Genomic DNA, 24,926 nt, shown 5'->3' with positions numbered 1-24,926 from the left:
GCCCCTCATTTTTACGGGCATCGCCTATGGCCGCAGCAGAGAGAGGTAACCCCGTCACGACTGCACTGCAAGTAAACTGACGTTGCCAGCATAATGAGAAACGTTGATAAAACTTGTATTGAAGCAAAGTAAACTGAATGAAACTCTGCACAGACACACACGGTACGTATAAAAATGTTAAAAATGCGGAGTTTTTAAAGGGTAGTGCCCAAACTGGCACGACTGTGGAGCATTAACAGCCACAACCTCAACTCAATCCCATTATTAATTAATGTAAGATCATAATTTTTTGATGCAATATAAAGAAAGTAAATAAGACATTTTCTCCTAATGCTGCGCAGCGATGATGTGTGAAAGTCACAAAACATTCGTATTTGTGCACGCCTAAAAATGTAGCTTGTGAAAATCAGACTGTACTTAGTTACTCAAATCGATAGAAACTACAATTATCTTAAACAACGTTATATATGTAGTTGTCAGCACTAATTTAAATCAGAGAGTTCTAGACATCCCTGACTTAAACACACAAGGTTTAGTGGACAAAAATGTATTTACACTCGATTACTATAATTGTAAACATGATTCCGGACAGACAGTTTTTACTTTTTTTCAGCAAAAAGGCTATACTGAGAATTTGCTTTTCCAATCACTCCGAATAATTTTGCCGATACGGATAGTACTTGTGACCAGCAATCCTGCAAAATATTTAGTAAAAAAATGCAAGTAAAACCAGAACAACAACAGAACATACCATATCCATGTTGAGATTCTGTAGTCCCGATTGGCTGAGCTGACAGCATCCATGTCTTTTTGGGACAATTCAAAATCAAAAACCTGTAAAACTGCAGCTGTAAAGCTATTCTGAAAAAAGGTTATTTTGCTTTGGTTCACCTGAATATTGGATTTAATTCTTTCAGAAGTTACACTTTTGGGAATGACTACAACTTTTCTTTGAATAAAGTATCGTAGGATAATTTGGGCAACTGTTTTCTTCAATCTTTTCGCAATTTCGACCAGACCAGGATCTTCAAGTAGCACAGGATCGTTTGGTGTAGCCCTTCCAGAAGTAAAAAGCCATTCAGTAATTATTGTTACTTGATAGAACATGAAATTAGGTTTTGTGCAGAAAACACAAGAAGTCACATTTAAAAAAATATGGTGTTTTTGTTACAAGCGATTCCAGTGGAATTGCACTCATGTGAAATATTTAATATTACACGTGTACTCACTTGGTAAACCTTTAACTTTGATAACAAATTACAATCAGCCTTATTAGATAATATTTACGATTAAATCATTTAAAAAGTGTAACCTCACAAGAAATTATGCTCATGGGTGTAATACCTTTACAAACCGGACAAATATTTTACCACTTGCACCTACCATTGCCTGTCTGGTGATCCAAACTGACTAAAAGCTGTAACCACGATGCCCTTGCTTTTACAGAAATTTACCAAGTCGTTTTGAGTGAAATATGGGTGGATTTCAAACTGGTTGACTGCTGGCAGAATAGAACACTCCTTCAATATTCTGTCTATCTGATATTGATTGAAATTTGAAATTCCAATACTCCGCACAAGACCTTCCTTTTGTAGTTCTTCCATTGCCTAGTTGAGAGCACAAGTTTACTTCACAGATAATCAAAAGTTGTATGCTGGCATCAACTGTCACAGATGCTGAAGCTCTGTCAAGCATCACACAAGGACCTGTTAGAGTTAGTTACCTTCCATGTTTGTACATAGTCGACATCATCGTAAAGTGGGGCTCCATCTGGACCTTTCGGAAACTGCTCTTCATCACTCTAAGACGGATGATGTCTTGGGTAAAGCTAAACTCTGATGGTGAATGTGACTTTTCATACTTACAATGTATTTCTCACCACAAGGGTTGTGAATCAGATACAGGTCTAGATAGTCTAACCCCAATTTCTCCAAGCTCTTCATAACAGCTGGTCTAACTAGTTCTGGATTGTGAAAGATATTCCACAACTGCAATGATAAGCATTCCATAAAACAATTTTTGATTCATAGATAATTCAAATATTTAGTCAAATTCTCACCTTACTGGTAATGAACAAATCCTCTCTCTTCACTTTATTTTCTTTGATCATTTTTGCAATTCCCTTACCAACTTCCCCTTCATTTTGGTAAATCCAGGCACCATCAATGTGGCGATATCCACACTCGATGGCGCACTCAACTGCTGACTGCACTTGGCCTTTAGTAGACTAAAAACGAAAAGAGTAGGGCTGAGTTCATGTGACAGAATCAGGTTTATGTGTTGGTGATGAATGGATTTTTGATTCAAGACGTAACGACAAATCTGTCGGAAACAGCAACCTCCTGTCAGCTATATTTAATCAGCATAAAAATCCATCGTCCAAACCAGGTTGTACAAATACAATGTCAACAAACATGGAAGATTAAGCAAAAATTCACGTTTTGATGGCAAAGGTAATCCTTAAATAAGTGCTGACATATAGAATTGATAAAGAGTTTATTTGATTTAGAGTTCATACAGTTCTGTTCGAGTTGGTAATATACATACACAGATGACTTGTTTTATTTGAAAACCCACACAACAAAATTTCAAGACTATGTGCTCTGTTTTTCTTCCAGTAAATAATGCATATTTAACTTTTCAAGAAAGATTTCAGTATGAATGTATTAGACCATTTTCTGTCTCCCTGAAATTTTTCAATGTACTTGAAAATTGTTCGTGATAAATGCCCATAGAGTCACCATCAAAAGATAATAATTTATAAATATACTAATATAAACACTTTTAAATTTCTACAAATGCAATACAATGTTCACAAAAATTCCAACCCCAGCATGTAGTGCTTGACTTCATTTTTCCAGGTAATGTGATAATCTGTGACATCATAACAATAGTACACACTAATCTCTTCTGTACAAAATATCTTACCGGGTTTTCCCGAACCTAAAACCTGTTTTTTTTTGTCATTTTCTACTAACAGAAACCCAGGTTTTAAAATGTGAAAGCCTGTATTTTTTGGGATAATCCAAGAACTGTGGCATTCAAAATTTTCAAACAAAATGACATGGCTGTATTTCATCACAATAGTCTGTTTGCGCAATACTTTTACAGGCAACCTGGGTATTAATTTCTATTGCATCATAAGCAGGAAAACAAAATACTTTCAAAACTTGACTGAAAAGCAGAATATAACCTGGGACTTCAGAGGTTACCTTTTAATTACTTTACACAAGTTTGAGCTTGCATCATCAGATGTACTAGAGGTTATGAAGTGCAAAATATGCAAATAGGTAATTGTATGTAGCGGCCGTTGGTTTTCTGTTTGTTTTGTCGCTGGTTGGCGCCCTCACAATGCTCCCAGCACATGTTGATTTAAGCACTGCTAGTTTGTTTTACCGACCTATTCCGTTTTGCACCGCTTGTGCACAGGACGCATGAGTTTGAGTAAAGGTTAAACTCAGGACCTCGTGTTCATTTTACTTTAATATATGAGCGAAGGAGACAGTGAACAGAAATAGCAACCTTCTGAAACAAGGAGTCAACAACGCAGCATCGTAACAGCAACGCAACAACGCACCCGACCTACCTTCGCCATAAACACACGAACGGTTACACACACACACACTAACATAAATTTAGGCATTCTCTATAGGGCTTACACAACATAAAAACACCCTCAATTATGCATTTAAAATGCACATACTATACAAACTCACACATTTATACAATTAAAATGTGTTGATCGCATAAGTTCTCTTATGTCATACATTAATTATGCTCTACTTTATGTTCATGACAAAGTGTCTAACTTAACAAACAAATGTTTGGGTTTCAGAAAAGTGCTGAACTAATCAAATTATGCAAAGCCGAATTAAACAAACTAGAAAACATTAAAATGTTCACAATTCTATCAACAAAAATGTGATCAATTAAATGAAGCCGAATTAGGCAAGTTCTGCTGTGTTACAATAATGTTGATTTTAGATTAATATTGAGTTTATTTTTGCACAAAATCTGTTTTTCGCAAAACTGGCTTTGTATATCACGTACTGGAAAGCCGGATTTTAAAATTTCATCCCAAATTGGAAACACTAATTTTTAAAGGCTAAAGCTTAAATCTGATGTTTCTAAACAAAAGAAGGTGTAATCTGCTACGCTTGATACTGAATCACAGACGTTTTACACACGGTATTTAGATTTTGAAGTGACATTAGAATATCACTATAGGCTTTGTCCAACTTTGGATTCAACTACAAAAGAATAGGCTTAATATGACCATTTTGGTATGGTTTTCAATTTTGCTATATAAAATTTTTCATTTGCTATGACCAGTCTTCAAATATTATGACCACTTTTTCCATCAGTTTAAAGTTATTTTCTCATTTTTCTGGGTCAACTGTGTCATGTAACAGAAAGTCAAAATCCGATTGTTTTTATTTGTTTTAGATCAACCAAACACTCATTTTAGAAAATTTAGTCATTTCATGCGTAACTGTATCAATTCTGGCGTCGTTATGCTGTAGCAGCTTGTACTGTAGCAGCTTCGGTTTTTGTGACTATTCAAATATTATGACCAAAATGGTCCAGTTCCAAGGTGGTAATAAGCGGAATGTATACTGTATATAAAATGCATATCATATATGTCTCAAGAAAACAAAAAATGCTTTAAAATAACCATAAATTTTCGCTTGGTTTTGTTATCAAAAATACAACAAGCGTTGTATTTCAACCTAAACTTTCAATCGCTGGACATAAATATACTAAATGCATCAAAACACACATATCAAGTTTTTTGTAAGTTACAAACCTTCCAAGTGCCCAAACCAACAAGAGGCATTTTGTAACCAGTTCGCAGTTGAATTGAAGGTGTGCTCATTTTCTGGCTTTTACTTGTATACTCATATAATACAGATAATACTACAGATAATAACTTAAGTCGTGGAAATACCTTTCTCAGAGCAACATGTGATAATGTGGTTTTTCCCAGATAATTATTAGGCGAGTAATCACTGAGACACTGACCAGGCTTACACCTTTTCGTATAAAACACATGCCTCCAATTTGGGACAAATATTTGGCAAAAATTCCTTATCTAGGGCAGAGGTGCCCAAAGTTTTAAGGATATGAGCCACATTACACCATTCTTATGTTTTGGCACTTTCAATTTTGCTCAAAGTTTTTGTAGTAAAATGTATGATTAAAACCTTGGCTTATAAAATATGCTATACTATTTCACGTATTTTCTCGCTTATTGACAGTTCAAACTAGAAAACTTGATGGAATTAACTGCCAACTAATTCACACTATTAGTTTCAATTATATCCAGGGCGTCAAACTGCAGTTGAAAACGTTTCAGGTTTTACAAAATTTAATTTTACCAGTTCAACTTCAGTTCGCGTTTTCATAGGTTGGACATCATTGGGGTCTCAGGTTTAGCAAACCTACTAACACAAGGATAGCTCAAATGACAATATCCAGCTAATTGCTTTTTCAACTTCTTCAGCCACGCTGCCGAAGTAGAACTTTGTTAGCTGTGGGTACATCTTAGTTTAAGACCTTTCACATTTAAACATAGGTACAGGAAAAACTAAGTTACACTGCACTTTCGGTTCGGTTTCTCAAAAGTATCCGCTCAAACCGATTTAAAGTTTGAGTTCCGGTTCGACATTTTAAATTTGATTACATTAACTTCAATCGCGAGACTGGTCGAAGGTGGCAAAAACATTCCGTGCAGGCCATACTTTGGGCAGCCTTGTGGCTGCTGAACTAGATAAAATTGAAATGACGTGCACTTTTTTTAGAGAACACAGTATGTTATTGGTTGTGGTTGAGGGGAATAACCGTTACAGTTACTTACCGTGACTGAATTTAGTCAGCTATTTTGTGCAAAGGTTTGCAAGTAGTGGGTCACGAGCAGGTTTGTAAATTGTAACCAGTCCTTTTTTGTGACTCGAATCAAATTGAGTTGTGAAAGGAGTCAATGTAAACAATAACTCAAGTCAATGCTTTTGACTTTAAAAAATCTTTGGACAAAAATCGTATTTCGCTAAATTGGTCACTATAACGCAGGGGTCGGGAACCTTTTTGGGTAAGAGAGCCATGAAAGCCACATATTGTTAATTTTATTTCCGTTAGAGCCATATAATATTTTTCAACACTTAATGCAACTAACGTGTGCATTTTTAAGCAAAACCAACTATTTTAGACAACGGTAAATGTCTGAATTTACTCTTTAATAACATGCTAATTACTGTTAATGCTATTTCTGGTGCTGCATGGTACAGAAATTACAAAACTACAAATAACAGAAAAGTTTTATTCGTAACAATTGTGCTAAGAAATGCCAGCTTAGATTTATCTGCGAGCCAGATGCCGTCATCAAAAGAGCCATATCTGGCTCGCGAGCCATAGGTTCCCGACCTCTGCTATAACGTCATATAGGCTACTGTAACTGTCTGTGTAGATTCATTTGGAACATTTGAGTCGAGTCTAGGAAAATGTGACTCGTTTCAAGGGGAACAAGTGAAGTCAGTGACTCGAGCTATTACAACAAAGGCAGCGAGCCGCGAAATATTTTTAAAACTTGTTCAGTGTGTTTATATTGCGCTTATTTTGCTACCACTACGTGACAGTTGCTTTTTCCACCTGCCTGCTATCCTTTCCTATGACAGTGCTGATGACAGACTATTTTGTATAAACTCATGCTCCTAAACGTTGAGGTTCTAGGTATATTTTCTGTTGGTCGTGCCAAAAAATAATTTCGGACCCTTAATTTACAGCAGTGCGTTGAAAACGACACCGTTTGTATGCCTTTTAGATGAGACCTGGTTTGAAGTTCATGCTACGCCTGACAATTCACCATGAAAACGCACTACAAAAGACGCAAGCAGACATTTTTGATGGGCACAAAATTTTGTTTGCTTCAACTCAAAGTTTTAAGTGTTTAGTATTTCGGATAAATCTATTTTCCAAATCTTTTTTCCAGTGCCCACTTTAGTTACTTTCAAAACAATACGTGGCGCTCTCAAATCGTGAAACTACTGGCGGCTAGACAGTGCACCTACATGTTCATCTAAATCAAAGAACACTGCTATGTTATCAACATTGTTATAAAAAAGTATTCAGTAATAAGTTCAGTGATAACATTTCCAAAAAGCAGTCGCAAATTCGGTGTTTATTTTGGTTTACGATGCAAGGTATAGCCTATTAGTAGGCCTACTGCAAACATTTGCAGTGAGTTTTTAACAGCCCACATGTAGCTACATCTGTGTCAGGTAGCCTATATCACAAACGAGAAGTTACTTTCAAATGTCACTTCAAAAACGCGTGGTTCCTAACACGAACACCCACGGAGGTGTTACTGTGAGTCGGCAATATATCTTTAGTGTTATAGCATTGCAGCCAGAAATTTGACAATAAGTTTGTAGAAAATATTTTCAGGAATCAATCATCGTCAGTAGCTGAAGCACCAATGCACCAACATCCATGGTTGTTCATTTTTCTCTGTCGTTACGAAAAAGAGTCTGCCTGGGCTAGAGTATTTGTGAATTTGGCAGTCCTATCACCTGCAGTAGGCCTACCTTAAATATATGAGGAAATTCATGGGGTTACTTCCGTGTTTCAAACCCATAATAAATAGCCTGTTAGTGCTGTGTGCTGAGTAAAACGCTACTTTGAGGTTGAACTTATACACGTGTTATATACCGGGCTTGTCTCTTAAAATATCAATTAAATTTAAATTAAAGAAGTTTTGAGCAAGAGCAAAGGTATGTCTGTATACTGTAGGTCAATAAAATGGAATGGATCGATGTCTTGGGTTCATTGACATTGATGTCATCAATTCTTTCCATAAGTCGCTAATTTTTGTTGAAATCTTACATTTGGGCAGACTCTTAATGACTCGATTCAGTGACTTGATTCGAGTCACTTATTCCACTGGCTTGACTTGACTCAAATCTCTTTCGCGCATTTGAAAGTACCTAAATGACTTGATTTGACTTGTGTCAATACTTGATAAGACTTTACTTGACTCGAGTCGGTTTTGTTTTATTACGTTTCAGCAGGAAGATAAAGCAAATCTCTATATGTTAGTCCGAAAACATTAAAGTGTAACTTAAAATGAAGTTATTTATCTACAAACGCGCACGGTGTAACCCAGAGGTCGGGAACCTATGGCTCGCGAGCCAGATATGGCTCTTTTGATGACGGCATCTGGCTCGCAGATAAATCTAAGCTGGCATTTCTTAGCACAATTGTTACGAATAAAACTTTTCTGTTATTTGTAGTTTTGTAATTTCTGTACCATGCAGCACCAGAAATAGCATTAACAGTAATTAGCATGTTATTAAAGAGTAAATTCAGACATTTACCGTTGTCTAAAATAGTTGGTTTTGCTTAAAAATGCACACGTTAGTTGCATTAAGTGTTGAAAAATATTATATGGCTCTAACGGAAATAAAATTAACAATATGTGGCTTTCATGGCTCTCTTACCCAAAAAGGTTCCCGACCCCTGGTGTAACCGAATAAAGCTAAATTTATGATAATCCTAAACATTTCTGGTTGACGGAAATGTTCCTTTCTATTTTGCTTAGTTTCAAATATCAATTCACTCGAGTTTTATTTACAAAATGACTCGACTTGACTCAAATCATTTCTACCAAACGATTTGGTTCTTAAAAGCATTTGACTTGGTTCTTAAGAGATAAATGACTTGTCTTTGACTTGCAACTTAGATTTGATGACTTGGTTACGATTCTACATTGCTTGGTTACACTACATCACCGAAATGTAACAATTTAGTTGGCATTTGAGAAATCTTTTAAGAATTTGGCTGGAAAAGTATTAAGTTGTAAGATCATTCTATATATAAAAAGATTTGGAATAAAATAAAAGAATGTTGTCATTTGTAAGTATACTCGCTACGTATACAGTTATGGAACTACACAAATACTAAAATCTTAAAATAGTAAATACTAAAGATTTTAAGTGACCAAAAACTCTAACCAGAGCTATCATTTTAAATTTGATATGGGATTATCTTGCAATAACAAAGAAACTTTTTCTGTCACATTTGTATTAAAATTAGCTGTGGATTATTTACACGAATATATTTCACAGGACAATTTGTTTTCATTTTCAAACAGAAATCTATACGGATGAATATTGTCGACAACTACATGTACAGGAGCAATGTACGTGTAAAAACTAAAAGCATGTGAATGATACAAAAAATCATATGTGGTACACCTCTACAAAAAATTGAAGGCTTCTGCCTTCGATTTATGAAGTGTGGCAGGTGTAGATGGAAATAACAGAAGATGTGAAGACTACATAAGGTATCAACTTCATTTATTTCCCTAAACACTGCCAGGTATCAGTAAACTAACGCGAATTTCAATCATACTTGAAAAATTCAAACATGATTGAAAAAAACTATTTCTTTACTGCTGTATATTACTGTATGTGACGTTTTGATTTATGATACAGTTTTGCCAACAATGTAAAAAAACTCTTCCTGTGGGGCATACTGTTTCTCTTACTATGTGAGTTTGTAACGTAGTAAATAGTAACAATAAACCGAAATAAAATGATATAATCGATTTTGTCACGTGAACTGACACATTTCCGGTATTGGTTGCCGAAATCCATTTCAAACAGGCAAGTGGGAGATCTATAGCGTAGGCGCTCGTAGATAGCTATTATACGATATAAACTGCGACAAGACTGGAAAAAGCAACAAACTGTGGGAAGACCAGGGCTGAATGACACATATGTTGATTATTACATGAGTTATATCTTAAAATACAAGTAGCAATTTAGGAAAGACTTTTCATGCGAATAAGTGTGTCAATACAATGTCTTTTTGTATATAGGCCCCTACTATAGTTTGGGGTTTGTGCGTTGTAGTTGATTATGTGGCTAAATAAGTTTTTCTGAAAGTTTTATTTTCTGTATAAAAAGTAAATTTTTCTAGGTTTGCTTTTCAATGTGAAAAGTAATTCTTTCCTAATTGTACAGAAATTTGTAATTGCTCGTAAGTTTGCAGTGCCGCAGGCTTTTCAAAATAAAAAGACTGAAGCCGCAAGAAAAAGTTAGTTGTAAAGTTAAACATGACAGTATAAAACAGTTGTTGTCATATAGATGGTATATTGCCTGTGTAAAGCAAGTTATCACACGTTTTAATCAATGAGAACAACTTTAAATATTTTAACACCGCAGAATTTCGTCTTGTATGAGTGTAGACGTATACACAACTAGCAGAGTGTGTCATTATAAGAAGGCCGGTGTTATTAGAAGGTCATGTTATTATAAGAAAGCCATGTTATGACAAGTGAAGTTCATGAGGTGAAACGTCTCAAAGAGTGCTGGGAGAGCAGTAGAAACTTTTGACATCACCTCCAAACGTTAACGAGCTGCTACCAAACGAGCAGTATAACATAATTTTTAGCGATTTTCTTCAATTTGTTAAGAAAATTTTATAAAAAAGAACCTAAAACAGTTACATTTTTAAGGACCTAAATTGTGTCACTGTGACGTTGATCTCCACAATATGTGACAACCGAAGGGTTCTATCCTACCGATAATTATTAAAAATCTGGAAAAGTTGTAAGTAAACTTGTCCTAATTCACGTAAACATGGAAATTACGGTGATTACGGTCACGGAAGACCTTGTTTTATTCGAGAAAATTATGATCAAAAACTTATTTCAGAAATTGTTTTCTTCACATCATCACTCTAGTTACTAGTAGTTCTACAACGCAGTACGGAAGCGAATCTAAAAATAGCAGCACAGGACAAGGTTTTCACACGAGGTAGTTTTTGCAATCTTCTGCAGAAGAGAATCTCTTGCAAGCAGACATATTTGCTTGGGAAATTTTGGTTTTGTACAGTATAATACAACAGGATAGTCTTGTTTGTGCTTGTCAGCTCAGTGTTTGAGCCAGTTTGTTTTAAAAACTAGTCTGGAAAGATGAAAAATAATGCAGCAGTGTCACGAGCATATGAGTCCTTTTTAGTCTGATCGTCATCAACGTATTCATAAGCTTAAAAATGACAAAGCAAAAGTACGATCGATCCTAGAAACTATAGGTTATGTTTGTCGGCACAAGATTCATATTGGTACGTATTTGGGAAGATTTATTGTTCAAAATACGCACAGTAGTTCCACGTTTTTGCTAAATATGGTAGAACATTACGTAAACTAAGTCACGCGTTCGATGCAGGAACCGCTAATTCATCAAATTTGGTTGCAAGTCGTACGCCATCAGACAAACAATGCAATAACGTATTTTAGTATTACTGAAGCTCAACTAATGCAGTTTCAACTTAAACTAATAGATTTGAGATGCCTAAATTGGAAGGGTTTGCGACATCTTCTCCCTGGTTTACGCAGCGATTTGTTGTTGCATAGTTATCCGCTTGATCGACCAAGTAACCGTATATTTTGCATCGTATCATATACGGGCGTGGCTTTAGAAGTGATGACGTTTTCATAATGACGTTATTGTTGCCGTTGTGTTTTTTCCGTCTAGAAAAAGCTAGAAAGACCAGTCAAGTTATAGTTGACCAGCTAAAAAACAGTTAGATTGAGAGTCTGAATACGTACGAGGCAGCAGTCTATCCAACTTAAACATTGTATTGCAAATGTTTTCTGCCATAGAAGACGTTATGCGTTATTGGTGCCGTGGTATCTGCAACTAAGTGCGTGGTTGTTCTGTAAAGTTTTTTGTTACTTGCGACAAAGATGACTTACAGTAATGCCGTTTAACATCATTTTACTGTTATTTATCTTGCTGCTGTTAAAATTGCACGTAATCGAAGGCTTGCGCGTCATACAGAAGTCCAAATTGTTTCGATTCTTTGTATAGCTTTAGCGCGTACTGCACTGCAAATCGTAAAATGCATAATAATTAATAACATAATGTAATCTTCGAAAATGACGTAGGCTAATCATTATTTTCTTAGAGCGGATTTCTGTCCCGAAATGGCTAACAATTAAGATATAGATTGAAACTTTCAAGAAGTCTTCAATGGCAATTCACGCTAGAAGTACCCTTTGTCCTAGGACCTAGAATATAAAAAATAAAACCAGACTACGAGTAATACGAAACAGAAACAGGTTGTTAGGCCATAAAGAGTTTTCGAATAGGTATAGGGTTGCTACATATAGCATTCGATTTATATCTACTTAATCTTAAACATACAGATATGAATTTCAGTTTGCCTTATCAAAATTATTTCTATACAGAATCTCATTCAGGTTATAAAGTATATTCGTGTATAAAGTATAAAGTAAAGCACTTCAGTCAAGACAACACACCCAGAATTTTTGTCAAAACGTTAAATATAGGCTGATGCGCACATTGGTTGTGGGTTTGCTTAGTCTATTGTCCTTCCATACACTCAAGCCATTGTTAAATCTTTTACCACCAAAATTTACTGTTTGCGTAAGGTTATTTCATACGACTTTCTCATAGTTCGGTATCTACTGGTGTGGTTGTAACCCAGACGACATTTTTCACAGAATTTAATGCAGTCGCTTTCTGGTTATTATTAGCAAAGTTTTAGAGCGCAGTTGTTTAGAATTGCTTACATTTTAGCATATATGCTCATAAAACGTATTTTATATAGGAGAATAAGGATATCAGGATATGTTAGAATGCTATCCCGTAATTCTATACAGGAGAAAATTATAAACGATTTTCTTCACTGTACTATACAGAATGTCGCGTTTTCTTAGTTACTGATATTGCGTAAATATTTATTGCAACTGCAAGTAGCCTGCAGTGTGAAGTCTTCCGTCCCTGTCACGAGCTTAACGTTTTCAATGAAGGGATTATTTTTGTTTACTGTTAACGCGCACAATTGAAACGTTATCTCAATCGGGTCACGTGATTTACTTCACGATTTTACGCAAACGTGATTCAGTCAGTTTATCAAAAACGTTTCCAACGTAAGATACATACGGTAATGCTAGCAACGTTATGCAGAGTCTAAGATGTCCATACAATTTGTGTAATCAGTACTAATCACTGTATATTTGCCTTTACTTACAGGTTGAGCACGAATACACTTTGTTGTTATTTGTTCAGCATTTTTGAAGAGGATATTTGGAAAAACTTTGATCAGTGTATACATAGACAAGATCACAAGAGGAAATGGGCAATTTTCTTTGGGCAATTCTATGGTGTCTGGTCCTCATATTTATCGGCTGGCCTGTCGCCGGCTTCTTAGCTGTCATCTATATTATCTGCCTACCATTTGGCGTGTGTGTTGAACCTTGTAAGGGCTTTGTGGAATTGCTTATGAAAGGCGTGCAACTGCCCAAATATTGCGCCGAGCAGATGGTGGCACAAAAGGAAATGTGCTAAAGATCAAGGATAAACGGATGTTGTCAACTTTTTTAAAACTTTAAGGAACTAATTGAAAAAGTAAATTCCCTTCATTAAAATTCTTTTGGTTTAATGTGTATTTTAAAGACTATTGTTCGTGAGGAATTAAGCATGTGCATTTTGAAGACTGTCTTGATATCCTCAATTGCAAAATTATTAATAAATATTATTTCCCAGCTTAATTATCGAATGCATTATACTTTTTTGGATTATTTTGGTATATTAAGTTGCCTAACACACACACATTGGGCAACCATGAAACGTTTGTACGGTGTTTGTTGTCACCTTGCAAGTTCATATTTTGTATTATTGTAAGAATTAACATTTGACGTATCAAACTTGACCGTACGTACAATTAGTACAATATAAGATATCGTATAAAATGCAAAATTTGGTGTGATTTTTTGTGTCTCCTGTTTCACATCAACTTCAACTTCAAAAGATTCTAGAATCTAGGTTAACTCATGTTGTCGGTACCAAATCGGTCGAAAATTGGCGCCATCTTGCGGACTACATAATTGCGCTTGTAGCCGAAAAATACTTTATATTTTTATTTTTTGGTGTCGTTGTAAAATATTCTTAGTAGAACTTGTTTGATTATTTAATAGAAAAACCTGGTGAAAACTTTCATCCAAATTTTCTTGATTACTTCCTGTATAAAGTGACGTCATACTTTGTGGTATTCAAGCGTCCGCTACGAACTACATGATCTATTAAAACAAATAAACTGTTAATGTTTTACCCTGGCCGAAATTAAATTCTGCGAGCGTTAAAACGACCAATAAGCTTAGAATGTGAAACCTGTTTTCTGAACATTCCTTTTGGATAATAGTCGCCTTTAATCACAGACATTTGTCGAAAGGACATGTTTATCCGTATACATTATCTCAGCACGTATAACATCATAAAAAGGCTAGTGACTGGCTAACTAGAAAAATTATGCAAAGGTTTTATAATTGGTCAAATTAGTTAGTCATAAGTTTAAGTGTTTGTTACAACTGACCAAATGATTTGCCTTAACTTGTGAATCCAAAACAGGCGTTTTAAGTGGTGAAAAAATAAAACAGATTTTTGACAATGAACTGAAAACGTTTTGCTGTTTTAATGATTTTTGGAAAATGTTTATACTTGCTAGGAATGGTAACCACGGATTATCAATTGAGAATAACCATAATGATTGGCAGCTGATATTGTTACTTTCTATTAGTTATACCCTATATTTAATACAAAACCGTTAACCGGCTGGTATTAATTTGTTAATTGATGACAATGGCTCCAAAAGTCAAGTAGGACGTTTAAGCGCTCATTCTAATATAACAATTTGAAAGGATTTCAACTTTTTAGTCGTCTGTGTAGAAATTCGCAATAGCTTAATCTTGAATTGAATTCGGATTAAATGCGTCGCACTAACTGCTGTACGGTACACCAACGCAGTACCACACGATACCGCTGATGCCTAATTGTACACCAGTGTTGAAGGTTGAGTAAACGATTTATAATAATGGCAATCATTCTTGATGAGAAAGATTTAACATCAGCAGACTGTAAGTTATTTCCTATAAGAGGGCAAAAACCTCTGGTAAAGTACGGCAGGTTCTATACTGTACTGTAAAGCTGTTTAAGACTCCAAGCTCGTGTGACGTAATTTTGATGTAGTTTAAACCGGAATTCAGTCAACTCAGTTTACTGCATATACTACCCGATATGTTTATCTAAGCCAACGGTGCAAACAGAATCAGACGTCTGATGTTTGTCTGTCAAAGATCTCTGATCATAATATAAATTTAGTCTTTGATTGTTAATTGCAACTGTGCATACACATCACACAACTACAGAAACAAAAAAAAAACAATTTGCTGATTTATATTTTGTACAATCTGCTGAGAAAAATAGCATATAGTGCTGAAATACATTTTTGTTGCAGACAAATTCGGCAGTAGCATTTTCGTGCTCAGCTATCGAAGTTTATAATATCAAGAAAATGGGTAATGTTTTATGGGGAATTGTCTGGTTTCTTGGCCTTCTTGTGGTCGGCTACCCCGTTGCTGGACTAATTGCTGCTTTCTACATCTTTTGTCTTCCTTTTGTGACCTGTTTCGAACCATGTAAAGGCCTCGTCGAATTTTTGGAGAAGTGCGTCAAACTGCCGATCTACTTTTCAGAAAATATGATGAAAGCTAAAGAATGCTGCTAGAAAAAAGCTAGTCTTGTCTATCAAACTCTGTATTCTGATTTGATTTGTATTTTGGCTTCCTATTGTACAATGTATTGGAAAAACAATTATGTATTTTTCCATCATTAGATAATTTGGATCCGTAACATGGATCGGTGAGCAAAATTATGATTAATTCGTTATCTGTCTTATCTGCATCTTATACTCATGCTCGTAAGAAACACACCAACTCTATACCCATGTATATCAAATTTTTGTCATACATATAATTATTGTCGGTATATTAAAGACATTTTATAAATGATGGTTTATTTTTCCTTCGTCATCTTTGGAGTGATGATTTGATGTTGGCTTGTCCATGATGCGATTTTTCCCACCAGATAAAAATACTGTATTGTGAATGTGCAAGTGCGTCTGTATATTTTCATTTCTTTTCAACAGATAACCGATTGATCAACCATTATAATGCCTAGGACTCTTTGTTAGCTGACCTCACATTTCATTATTCAAATGTTATTTAAGAAGTAAATCCACACCTTTACTATTTCGGACAGAAGTCGCGTGTGTTGCCAGTAATAGTAGAAGGAGTGAGCCATGTAAGTAACCAGTTGCTAGAGCTTTTCTAAAACCCGAGAAGGTAATAAGTTATCTCAACTGTCTTCAGGTTTTGAAGACAATTAAGTCTTGGACTGCGTTCACTTTTTGCAACTTTAGCTTTCGACGAAAATCCCTCACCGATGCAAATGTGTGCAAGATAGTAACGTCTGTATAGTTAGGTTTAAACTGATTGCAATAAAATTATTGTATATTTCAGATTTTATTTATCAAGTAAAGATTTTTGAAATTCGGTCACCTTGTACTTATTGACGCAAAAATTAGCTCGAAATAATCAAATTATACCGATACAAGTAATTATACATCCATTGAAATACTAGGTTAGGTGCATTGTTCTGAATTATATACACTAACCTGACTGACGCAACATGTATGGTTACCGTTTATACTGCTGTATATACACAGAGAATAGAGAGCGGTAGCAAAAAGCTCAATAATTTTATAGCTTTTGTCGAAAAGGTCAATCTTTGAAGTAAACGTTCCAGACGAACGCTCGGAACCAAGTGGCGTAGTCGAAAGGTTGCCATTATCAAAGTGAAGTCATTCTACTGAAGCGTAACAAAAGACAGTTAAAGTACGGTTTTAGAATCAATCTCGTTACAATTTTAGGTAAGGCTTGTCGACAGCAAGTAGTTGAATCAAAACTTCATGTTGTCCATTTTGGAAATTCTTCTCAATGCAATTATGTAGATTTTTGCAAAAACAGAAACACACAATAAACAGCGAACACGTCAAGAAGGTTTAAATATTAAAGTCAAAGCCTCAGGCTAAGGCCATAGGATGGCTCAGTTACAATATCAGTATCTAAATTACCAGTCAAAGCTAAATAAGCCGTGAAAGGCGAACTGAAAGGCAACGTCAGGAAAAGACTCGGCAGCATAATTTCCTGTTTCAAATGAAGGTTCATGCAATCAGCTAAAATATTTTACGTAGGCCTAGAGTTCATAACATCACAAAATCAGTTTAGCCGAAGGGTTGTCAGTTTGCAATGAATTGATTAACTTATGCGTCTGAATAAAAGTGTGGGACCGACCACTGATTTCTGTGCGCAGTGCTGTAAGAAAACATTTTGAAAGTGCCATGTAGGCCTATAAAGCAGTTTAATAATTTGCAAAATTGACTTTCCTAAAGCCTATAGTTCGGTTATCGGTAAGGTACTTTAAAAACGAAGTTGAAGAATTTAAATAAAACCAGCATAAAAATAGATACACATCGCGGGCCGCTCTGCAGCCCAGTGAAAGCCGCAAGTTTGACAAGTATCTAGCTTACTTATAATGTACACAAATTCAAATTTATTCCAATTGTACTGCAAGTGTAATAAACTTACACAGCAATGATACCAAAATCTGTATTTGCAACTTTGTCTTATTGCAAGTGTGTACAAAGATTTTACTGACCTTCCGCCAGTAACCGTAACACTCACTTGTATTTGACTCTGAGCTGAATTTTAAGAGCCTAAACTTTTTCAGCATAAATGCATTTTGTTTTCATATATATCAAGAAAAAAACATAATTTTTTTGTATTAACTTTCTAGATATCAGTAATAGATAACATCTACAGGTGACTGAAAGTTGTCGTAACAACGTAACCTATAAAAATGGCAAATTGTGGATGGCTGTGGTCAATCTTTTGGCTCTTTGCGTTGCTGTTGGTAGGTTGGCCGATCGGGTTCCTGTGTGCCATGTTATGGGTGCTGTTTGCCCCCTTCTCAGCCTGTATATCTGGATGTGCGGATTTCTTAAACATTTTGCAGAAAGGCTTTCAGCTTCCAAAGGATTTTGCCAAGAACGTCGTTACACAACACAACGCTTGTTAACACCAGAAGTTTTACACTTATTGACCTATTTGCAAAATGGCTGTCCATTTACGAAGATTAACTCTATACAACTCTGTAACTCTAGTTATAACTATATGATCCGTAGACGGTGCTTCTCAAACCAATTTGACAGCTTTTTCGTAAAGTTGTTTGTATTTTTGCAGTGTAGCCTATATGCACATAAATGCTTGTGTGGTAGAAATTACAACTCCTTCGTCTTTCTGGGCACGCTTCTGTTTAGTAGTTTATTCGTAGTTATTCTGTATATCTCCCATGAACTACATATTTTAACTAAGTCATATTATGACATTTAATAATTCGCTTGTGCACTACTCGTGTGACGTATTACACAACGAACATATCTGTCATAAAGACCGCATTTGCTGGCGGTAATTGTTTGTATATGAGCGAGGACGATTGATGGTTGGTGACTTGTTTTGCTTCTGCTTCGATTGATGAGTCCTCATTTCTCAAATTTGCGTGACTATGCTGTTAGTTGCTTGATTCTGTCTATACAAATTACTAACTTATGAAGTTCCCATTTTATTTATTATAACACAAAGGCTTTCGCCTTCGGGCAAATCTTACTGAATGTTACATCGCGCTCAGTAACACGTGAGACGGTAAAAGGGAAAAGGGGAGATCGTAAACATTACAACAGTATATATATGTGGCAAGCTAGTTCAAGCGAGGAAATTATCTGACGTCATTAAGGAGAACGCAAATTTGGTCAACAACTGAATTACGGGATTCTAAATTAAATTCCAAATAGCTCGAAAACAACTCGTGATTCGTGACGTAATCGTCACAATATTACTATTCATATAGTGTCTAGCCTATATACCTCATATATACAATATAAGATGAAACCAAATGCAAATAACTGATATTTCTGTTATAGTATAACGTGAAGAACAGCAGTGATGCCAAAAATATTAGCAACGATACGGTAAAAAATACAGTTTGCCCAAAATGTATGAGAAAAGGTAATGTTTTGTATTAGAAATAAAATTACAGTCTATGACTTGCTCTAAAAGCAGCGAACAGAATGATGAAAACAGGCAGCCAATTGCGGAGAGCAGAGGTGGTGCTAAAGACCAGAAGTGCTTTGGTGCTGACACTCTAGAGCAGTGGTTCCCAAACTTTATCTACTCGCGTACCATTTTTTTGGTTTATGCAGCGTTCTCGTACCACCTACATTGTAGGACTATAAAAACTGACTTCAAGGATTTATTACCTAGTAATAAATGACGTTCTATTTCAGGGGTGTTCAAATGATTTCTGCCATGATCCACCACAACCAAACCTGACAACATGATGATCCACTAAATACGAATAGTAAACATATTGGACATGCTTTAAATTTTATAGTGCTTTATTTATGTAAATGTACCCTACATTGTAGGGCCTACAACATATTAATAACTTTGTAAAAGTCAAAAGTGAAGTGTGCTACAGCTGCAAGATTGTTTCAAGACTACATTGGAAGATCCACACAAAAAGTTGAAAAGATCCGGATCCGGATCGAGATCCGCCATTTGAACACCCCCGTTCTATTTCGTCACAAAGAAACGCTGTTTTACAATCCAATGCGTCAATACCCTAAGGAATTAGTATTCAGTAGGGAATATAGCATGAAATTTTACGCTCTACCTAATTTATGTGAATTAAAATAATGCCGACGACAATAAAAGATCATTTGCGATCGTTTGGTGTAAACTTGATAAGTTGCTCGCGTACCACCTGGAAGACTTTTGTGTACCACTAGTGGTACGCGTACCATAGTTTGGGAACCACTGCTCTAGTCTAGAGTCTAGAGCAGGGATGTCCAACCTTTTATTAAAGTGGGCCGCATTGTCACTTGAAATAATTCAATGGGCCGCAGAACCTCTTAAATTTCAAGAAAAATGGGTACATAAAGTACATATTTTTGGAGTGAAAATGACTAACGGGCCGCACAGAAATCTCAGGCGGGCCGCAGTGCGGCCCGCGGGCCGCAGGTTGGACATCCCTGGTCTAGAGTCTAGACTATAGAGTTTAAAGCGCCGATAACCAAATAGGCTCTTCTTGACATGGTGACATATTTCTATACTACCACATTCACAACTTAACGTTCCAGATTTAAAATATTATATTCGTCTGTCCTTCAGTCAAAAGTATTTACAGAATAGACTGTTCTCTAAACTTTTTATTGTTTTCTCATCACAAAACTGATGTAAGTGCCAACGAATCGTAACGATAACCTGCCAACGGGGAGATCACTTAAGAAAATGGGGGGGGACAACTGCCCCATAATGACTCGTTTTAAAACTGATTGCTGTTTTTTGGTTTGGGATATGATAGCTAAATTGCTCACTTTGACATGTCAAAACATTATTCCGTCATTCAAGACCTGTGCCGATTCGTTAATTATTTTTGCTGGGGGTAACAATAGGCTACAATACGATGTGCTTTATTTTTTTTAAATGAAGCCATTTATTCTTATTTAACCCTATTTTCACTAGGTGTGGCTTCTCCAGCACACAGTCACAGCAAAACGTGGCGTTCAGTTGCATTGTTTACTGTAGAAACTTGAAATTTGGTGACTTTTCCTAAAAATTGTTCAGCTATCTGTCCATGTTTGTAAAGTGTTATAAAGTTGGATTTTGTAATTTTTAAGATATTGTCATATTTTCATAATTTTGCTCTCTCTCCGCATTGAAGCGTATCGTATTCGTTTACTCATTTACGCACCACTAACTCGACTAACTATTCTCTTGCGTTCTCTTCTCGCGGTCAGCTGGTTTTCCGCACAGCAGGGCGCGCGGCGTAACAAGAAAAATTTCTAGAAATGTATTACTTTTAGAAATACTTAATTTACACTAAATTCATTTTCTTTAGTTTTACAATTATGATGTATACAGGAAGCCAGATGTTTTTGCTACTAACCTGTAAAAATCCGATCAGTTTACGACGTATAGTTTTCGAGTAATTAACGATTGAAAATGTGTGTGCAGTGTCGGCCACACCTATAGTTAAAATCATAAAGTCGCGAGCCCGGTTTGGATAGGGTTAATAACTTCTCAGCAATAATAACCTAAATTATTCAAAATTTAACTTATGCGCAAGGCTATATATAATTGTATGTACTATTTTTTAGAAAATAATAACAACAAATACGTTGACTCTGTAGCCTTGATTCAGACTGTACTCGTGCCATATTCTCTGTGAACCGATCAACAGTAAATGAATTTTTTGTCCACTTTTATAATAAAATATCTCAATAAAGACAATCGGTGAAGATATTTCTACAAAGCCAAATAGAGTTTATCAGATGCAATTATATCACAAAAATCGAAGTTTAGGCAATAAAAAAATATAATAGGAAAACAAAAAGGTAGGTACCGGTATATGGTGCTCCGACATTGTAGGCTACACCACTAATTGCCAGCTGTTGCTAGTATAAATATGAGGATACAATCTATTTGGAGGCGTTTTAAAGCCTAAAAACGTAAACCTTTTGCTCTTCGCGCACTTTGGCAGGGACGACGAAGACGGTTGTTGAAACATTTTGATGATTAATATAAATGACGGATCGATTCAAGCGGCTGCCATGCAAACATCTAAAATGGTTGCAATTGGGTTGCCATTTTATGCAGCTTACAGCATCACTGATATAGGAAATGATGTAAGTATGGAAAACATAAGTCTGGCTAACTTTAAAATCAATGCTTATGGCTGTGCAAACAGAAAATATCATTTGCCTTGTATACGAGAAAAAAGTAAAAACTTGACGTCTTTTATGATTGGTGGCTTGCCAATGCTAAATAGTGATGTAATGTTAGGAATGTTTCAGTAAAACGTGCGAATTGCTTAAATATGTTAAATGAGATTTTCCGAAATTGCCCAGCTCAGCTGCTGGTTATTGCCACTTCAAAACTGGAAAAGCCTTGTGGCGCCATTAGAATAGCCACTTGAAGCGCTGCTTTGCGGTCTAGTTCATTAACTGTAAAAGCTACCGAGACTTTCCCCGCTTCACAAGAGCAATAGGAGGAACTTGTACAGGTCACGAACGCGTTGATCGTCTTTCGATAATTGTTCTAAGTAACGTGACAATCTTAAGTAATTTTCCAAAGAGTCGTTTAAATTTTGCAGACGATGGATTATCTCTTCTCTTGTAAAGCTCTCCATTGAATTTAAACTTTCTGAAATTATCAAAAAAATTTATCCTACACTTTGAAATGTACATATTTGATGAAATGGCTTCCTTGGACCTTTGACTAACATTTCTTACGAAAAAACGTGACAAACAACACTTTGGGAACAAGAAGAATATTTAAAATTTCATGTTGACATACTATGTCCGTATTGAACATATAATGATGACAATTACTCAACCATATTCCAGTTCTAACTGTGCGAGAAGCATTCTTTTCGTCTTTAGTAACAGTTTGTTTTCGTTTAGTTCCTTGATTGATGGCGGAAAGTTAGTGGTTGCCGTGTGATTATGGCTACAAATAAAAATGTTGGTATAAGTGCTACGAATAGCATACAGCTAAAGGGCGAAAAATAAATACTCAGTAAACGAAACAACACCATACTGTGAAGTGTTTCCAACGCTCTGTTTAAAAAGGGTGCACATAACAACAACAAAGCACTATAACAAGTGTCATACAATAAACCCTTCTCCAGTTTGTACATGACGGAAATACAATTTCTGTCATACAAAGTAAACGCTGGTTAAAGAAATGGTGCTAGAATCGTTAAAATTCTTTCAAAGTCTATTTTTCTATACCTAAAGGCGTCAACAGTAAGAACGCTAATACTTACAACTTTATCACAGAATTTATTTGAAGACACAGAATACACAGCAAGACGCTAATGACGGCGAAGGAAATCAAGTGCTTCAATGAAAAAAATTGATTCAATCTCTGATGAAGGTCGTTTAAAAACTTGTGCTCTTGGGCAGCTAGCATCGTGGCAATCAGAAATATATAGGCTACTTTAAGTTATTGCGACTACAACAACTTTCCACTTTCTTATATAATTCACTTTAGACCTGTATGGATATAAAAAGTTGAATTTTGATCTTGTCAGCTTGCGCTATCTTATTCCATTCAATACCATATTAGCTACTTTTGCCATCTAAGTTAGCGAACAAGAAGCTAACCGCTGATAATTCCCAGTTTTGCAAGCGAAGTTTGCACAACGTTCTCTGATTGATCGAACACCATAGAAGGTAATCTCCAAAACTACCATATACATTTAGGGTAGGGTTACCATATCTGAAAAGGCCTAATTCCTGACGGATCCAATTACTATCTTTCGCGACACCAAACAAGCGCTATACGGCATTTTACAGTAGCCTATGTTCTTACATCTTACCAATCCAAACGATCATTTTTTTAGCAAGACAGCATGCATCACTGTCACAGAGAAAAAAATAGAATTGTCACATTTGTTTAGTCCAACAACTTTCTGTTTTATTAATATTAGACCTTTTTCCGCTTAGCTAAAATAAGACCTGTGATAATAAGGGCATATTATAGTATACAGATCAAATATAGTGTATAATTCTTGATTTCGGAAATCTGCTTTGCGAAGCATTGCATTGCGTGCCGATTACATCCTGTTTTCCGTTTTAATTCGTAACATAAATGTCGTGCCTGCCTATCCTGCGTGCATTATTATTCACAGTTGTTCAATGCATAATCTACTAAGATAATCGCTGTAACATGGACGTCTTTATGCTGTTGCTGTGCCAATGTTTTGTCTATATGTATTTATTCAAAGAAACTTCAATATATTCAGTATATACTAGGGATGTGCCACAAGGAAGATTATTCGGGTTCGTGCGAACCCGAATATCATGAAGGTCGACACGAACGAATCCCGAATCTATTCATATTAGAACCAAACAATAAAATTTCATCCAAAAGTTGTCAAGTCTTGCTTGTAACATGATGTAATCGATAAACAAATCGCTTTCTTTCGAAAAATAGTGTTTGAAAAACGATTGGAAAAGCAAAATCGTTAGGAAAACGACCTTCATTATAAGTACTGCTGACTCTAGTTTAGCATTGTCGGGAAACTAGATCATCATTTTTAACAAAAGTCAGTAAATTTATAAGTGATATTGTATTCGGGTTCGCCATTGTTGGTATTCGTGTTCGCCCGAATCTTCCATAAAGGCGATATTCGGCGAATCTATTCGGGTTTGGGTTCGTATCGGCCTATCCCTAGTATATACAGTTGTCATTCCTGTGTAATCATTGTTGAATTCAATTTGAAGAAGTTCAGTGTTAAGATACACAACTTTGTTGTAATCTTCACAAGACAATAAGCCGTCAAGGTGAACAAGTAAATCTGTGGGTGAGAAAAGCAGACAACGACCTCATGAGACTCATATATCATCACCCGCAATAAATATTTCAACAAGTACTTATTGTAATGAAATGGGTCACCCTCTCAAGTTCAGGTGCCATATACCCACTTTCCGTTACAGACCAATTTTGCTACATACAATACCTAAAAGTTAGTCACTATAAAGCAAACAGCAAAATTGATTCTATAAAATACACTAACCTTGTCGAATGACTCGAAAAATAAAAAGCCAATTCGCATAATTACCAAATAATGAAAATTACTATGGCACAAAGCAAAGTTAACTGAAAAATCACACTAGACTAGTGCTAGGGCGAGGCTTTTTACCCGATAGGCCTAGAAGTCAGTAAAAAGTTGTAATTTTCATTTTCACAACACGTGAACATTATTTCAAGTTAAACACAACTTACTAGATGCTAGAATTCCGGAGCATTAGAGCACTTTTTAGAATTATTTCCGGACACAGATTTCATCACCGAAATTTTAAACATGTCCGGGAAATTCCGGACGAACGGTAACCCTAATTTAGGGGGGCACAAATCGCCGATCTAATTATTCTCTCAA

At 35.7% G+C, this 24,926-nt stretch overlaps 2 protein-coding genes and 1 long non-coding RNA gene across 3 annotated transcripts; 1 reads left to right on the top strand and 2 right to left on the bottom strand.

Moving 5' to 3' along the window:
* Positions 1 to 99: 99 nt before the first annotated feature.
* LOC143463035 (aldo-keto reductase family 1 member B1-like) lies at positions 100 to 5,218 on the bottom strand. Its single transcript, XM_076961394.1, has 8 exons — positions 4,808 to 5,218; positions 2,060 to 2,227; positions 1,866 to 1,988; positions 1,724 to 1,801; positions 1,384 to 1,607; positions 892 to 1,057; positions 752 to 834; positions 100 to 695 (listed from the first exon to the last, which is right to left on the bottom strand). The coding sequence occupies exons 1-8, from the start codon at positions 4,874 to 4,876 to the stop codon at positions 647 to 649; spliced, it is 960 nt and encodes a 319-aa protein (XP_076817509.1). The 5' UTR covers positions 4,877 to 5,218; the 3' UTR covers positions 100 to 646.
* Positions 5,219 to 9,902: 4,684 nt separating this feature from the next.
* LOC143461903 (uncharacterized) lies at positions 9,903 to 16,108 on the top strand. The gene is made up of 2 exons (XR_013118104.1): positions 9,903 to 14,938; positions 15,319 to 16,108. It is a non-coding gene; the product is annotated as an uncharacterized LOC143461903 (long non-coding RNA).
* Positions 16,109 to 17,687: 1,579 nt separating this feature from the next.
* On the bottom strand, positions 17,688 to 23,769 carry LOC143461902 (uncharacterized). The gene is made up of 3 exons (XM_076959839.1): positions 22,809 to 23,769; positions 22,377 to 22,489; positions 17,688 to 22,183 (listed from the first exon to the last, which is right to left on the bottom strand). The coding sequence occupies exons 1-3, from the start codon at positions 22,952 to 22,954 to the stop codon at positions 22,014 to 22,016; spliced, it is 429 nt and encodes a 142-aa protein (XP_076815954.1). The 5' UTR covers positions 22,955 to 23,769; the 3' UTR covers positions 17,688 to 22,013.
* Between the last annotated feature and the right edge of the window lie 1,157 nt (positions 23,770 to 24,926).

Source organism: Clavelina lepadiformis, chromosome 6 (assembly GCF_947623445.1).
Source record: "Clavelina lepadiformis chromosome 6, kaClaLepa1.1, whole genome shotgun sequence".
Taxonomy (NCBI): Eukaryota; Metazoa; Chordata; class Ascidiacea; order Aplousobranchia; family Clavelinidae; genus Clavelina; species Clavelina lepadiformis.
The sequence above is the reverse complement of the archived record's forward strand: the minus strand, read 5'-3'. Positions and strand labels throughout refer to the sequence as shown.

Excerpts from the sequence above, each read along its gene's own strand:
- LOC143463035 (XM_076961394.1), bottom strand. The coding sequence starts at position 4,876 with ATGAGCACACCTTCAATTCAACTGCGAACTGGTTACAAAATGCCTCTT. Across the intron at positions 2,228-4,807 it reads TTGGTTTGGGCACTTGGAAG|TCTACTAAAGGCCAAGTGCA; the intron begins GTTTGTAACTTA and ends TTTCGTTTTTAG. Across the intron at positions 1,058-1,383 it reads GGATCACCAGACAGGCAATG|GGCTACACCAAACGATCCTG; the intron begins GTAGGTGCAAGT and ends TACTTCTGGAAG.
- LOC143461902 (XM_076959839.1), bottom strand. The coding sequence starts at position 22,954 with ATGCTAGCTGCCCAAGAGCACAAGTTTTTAAACGACCTTCATCAGAGA. Across the intron at positions 22,490-22,808 it reads ATAAATTCTGTGATAAAGTT|CCATAATCACACGGCAACCA; the intron begins GTAAGTATTAGC and ends TTTTATTTGTAG. Across the intron at positions 22,184-22,376 it reads ACAGTTAGAACTGGAATATG|AAAGTTTAAATTCAATGGAG; the intron begins GTTGAGTAATTG and ends TGATAATTTCAG.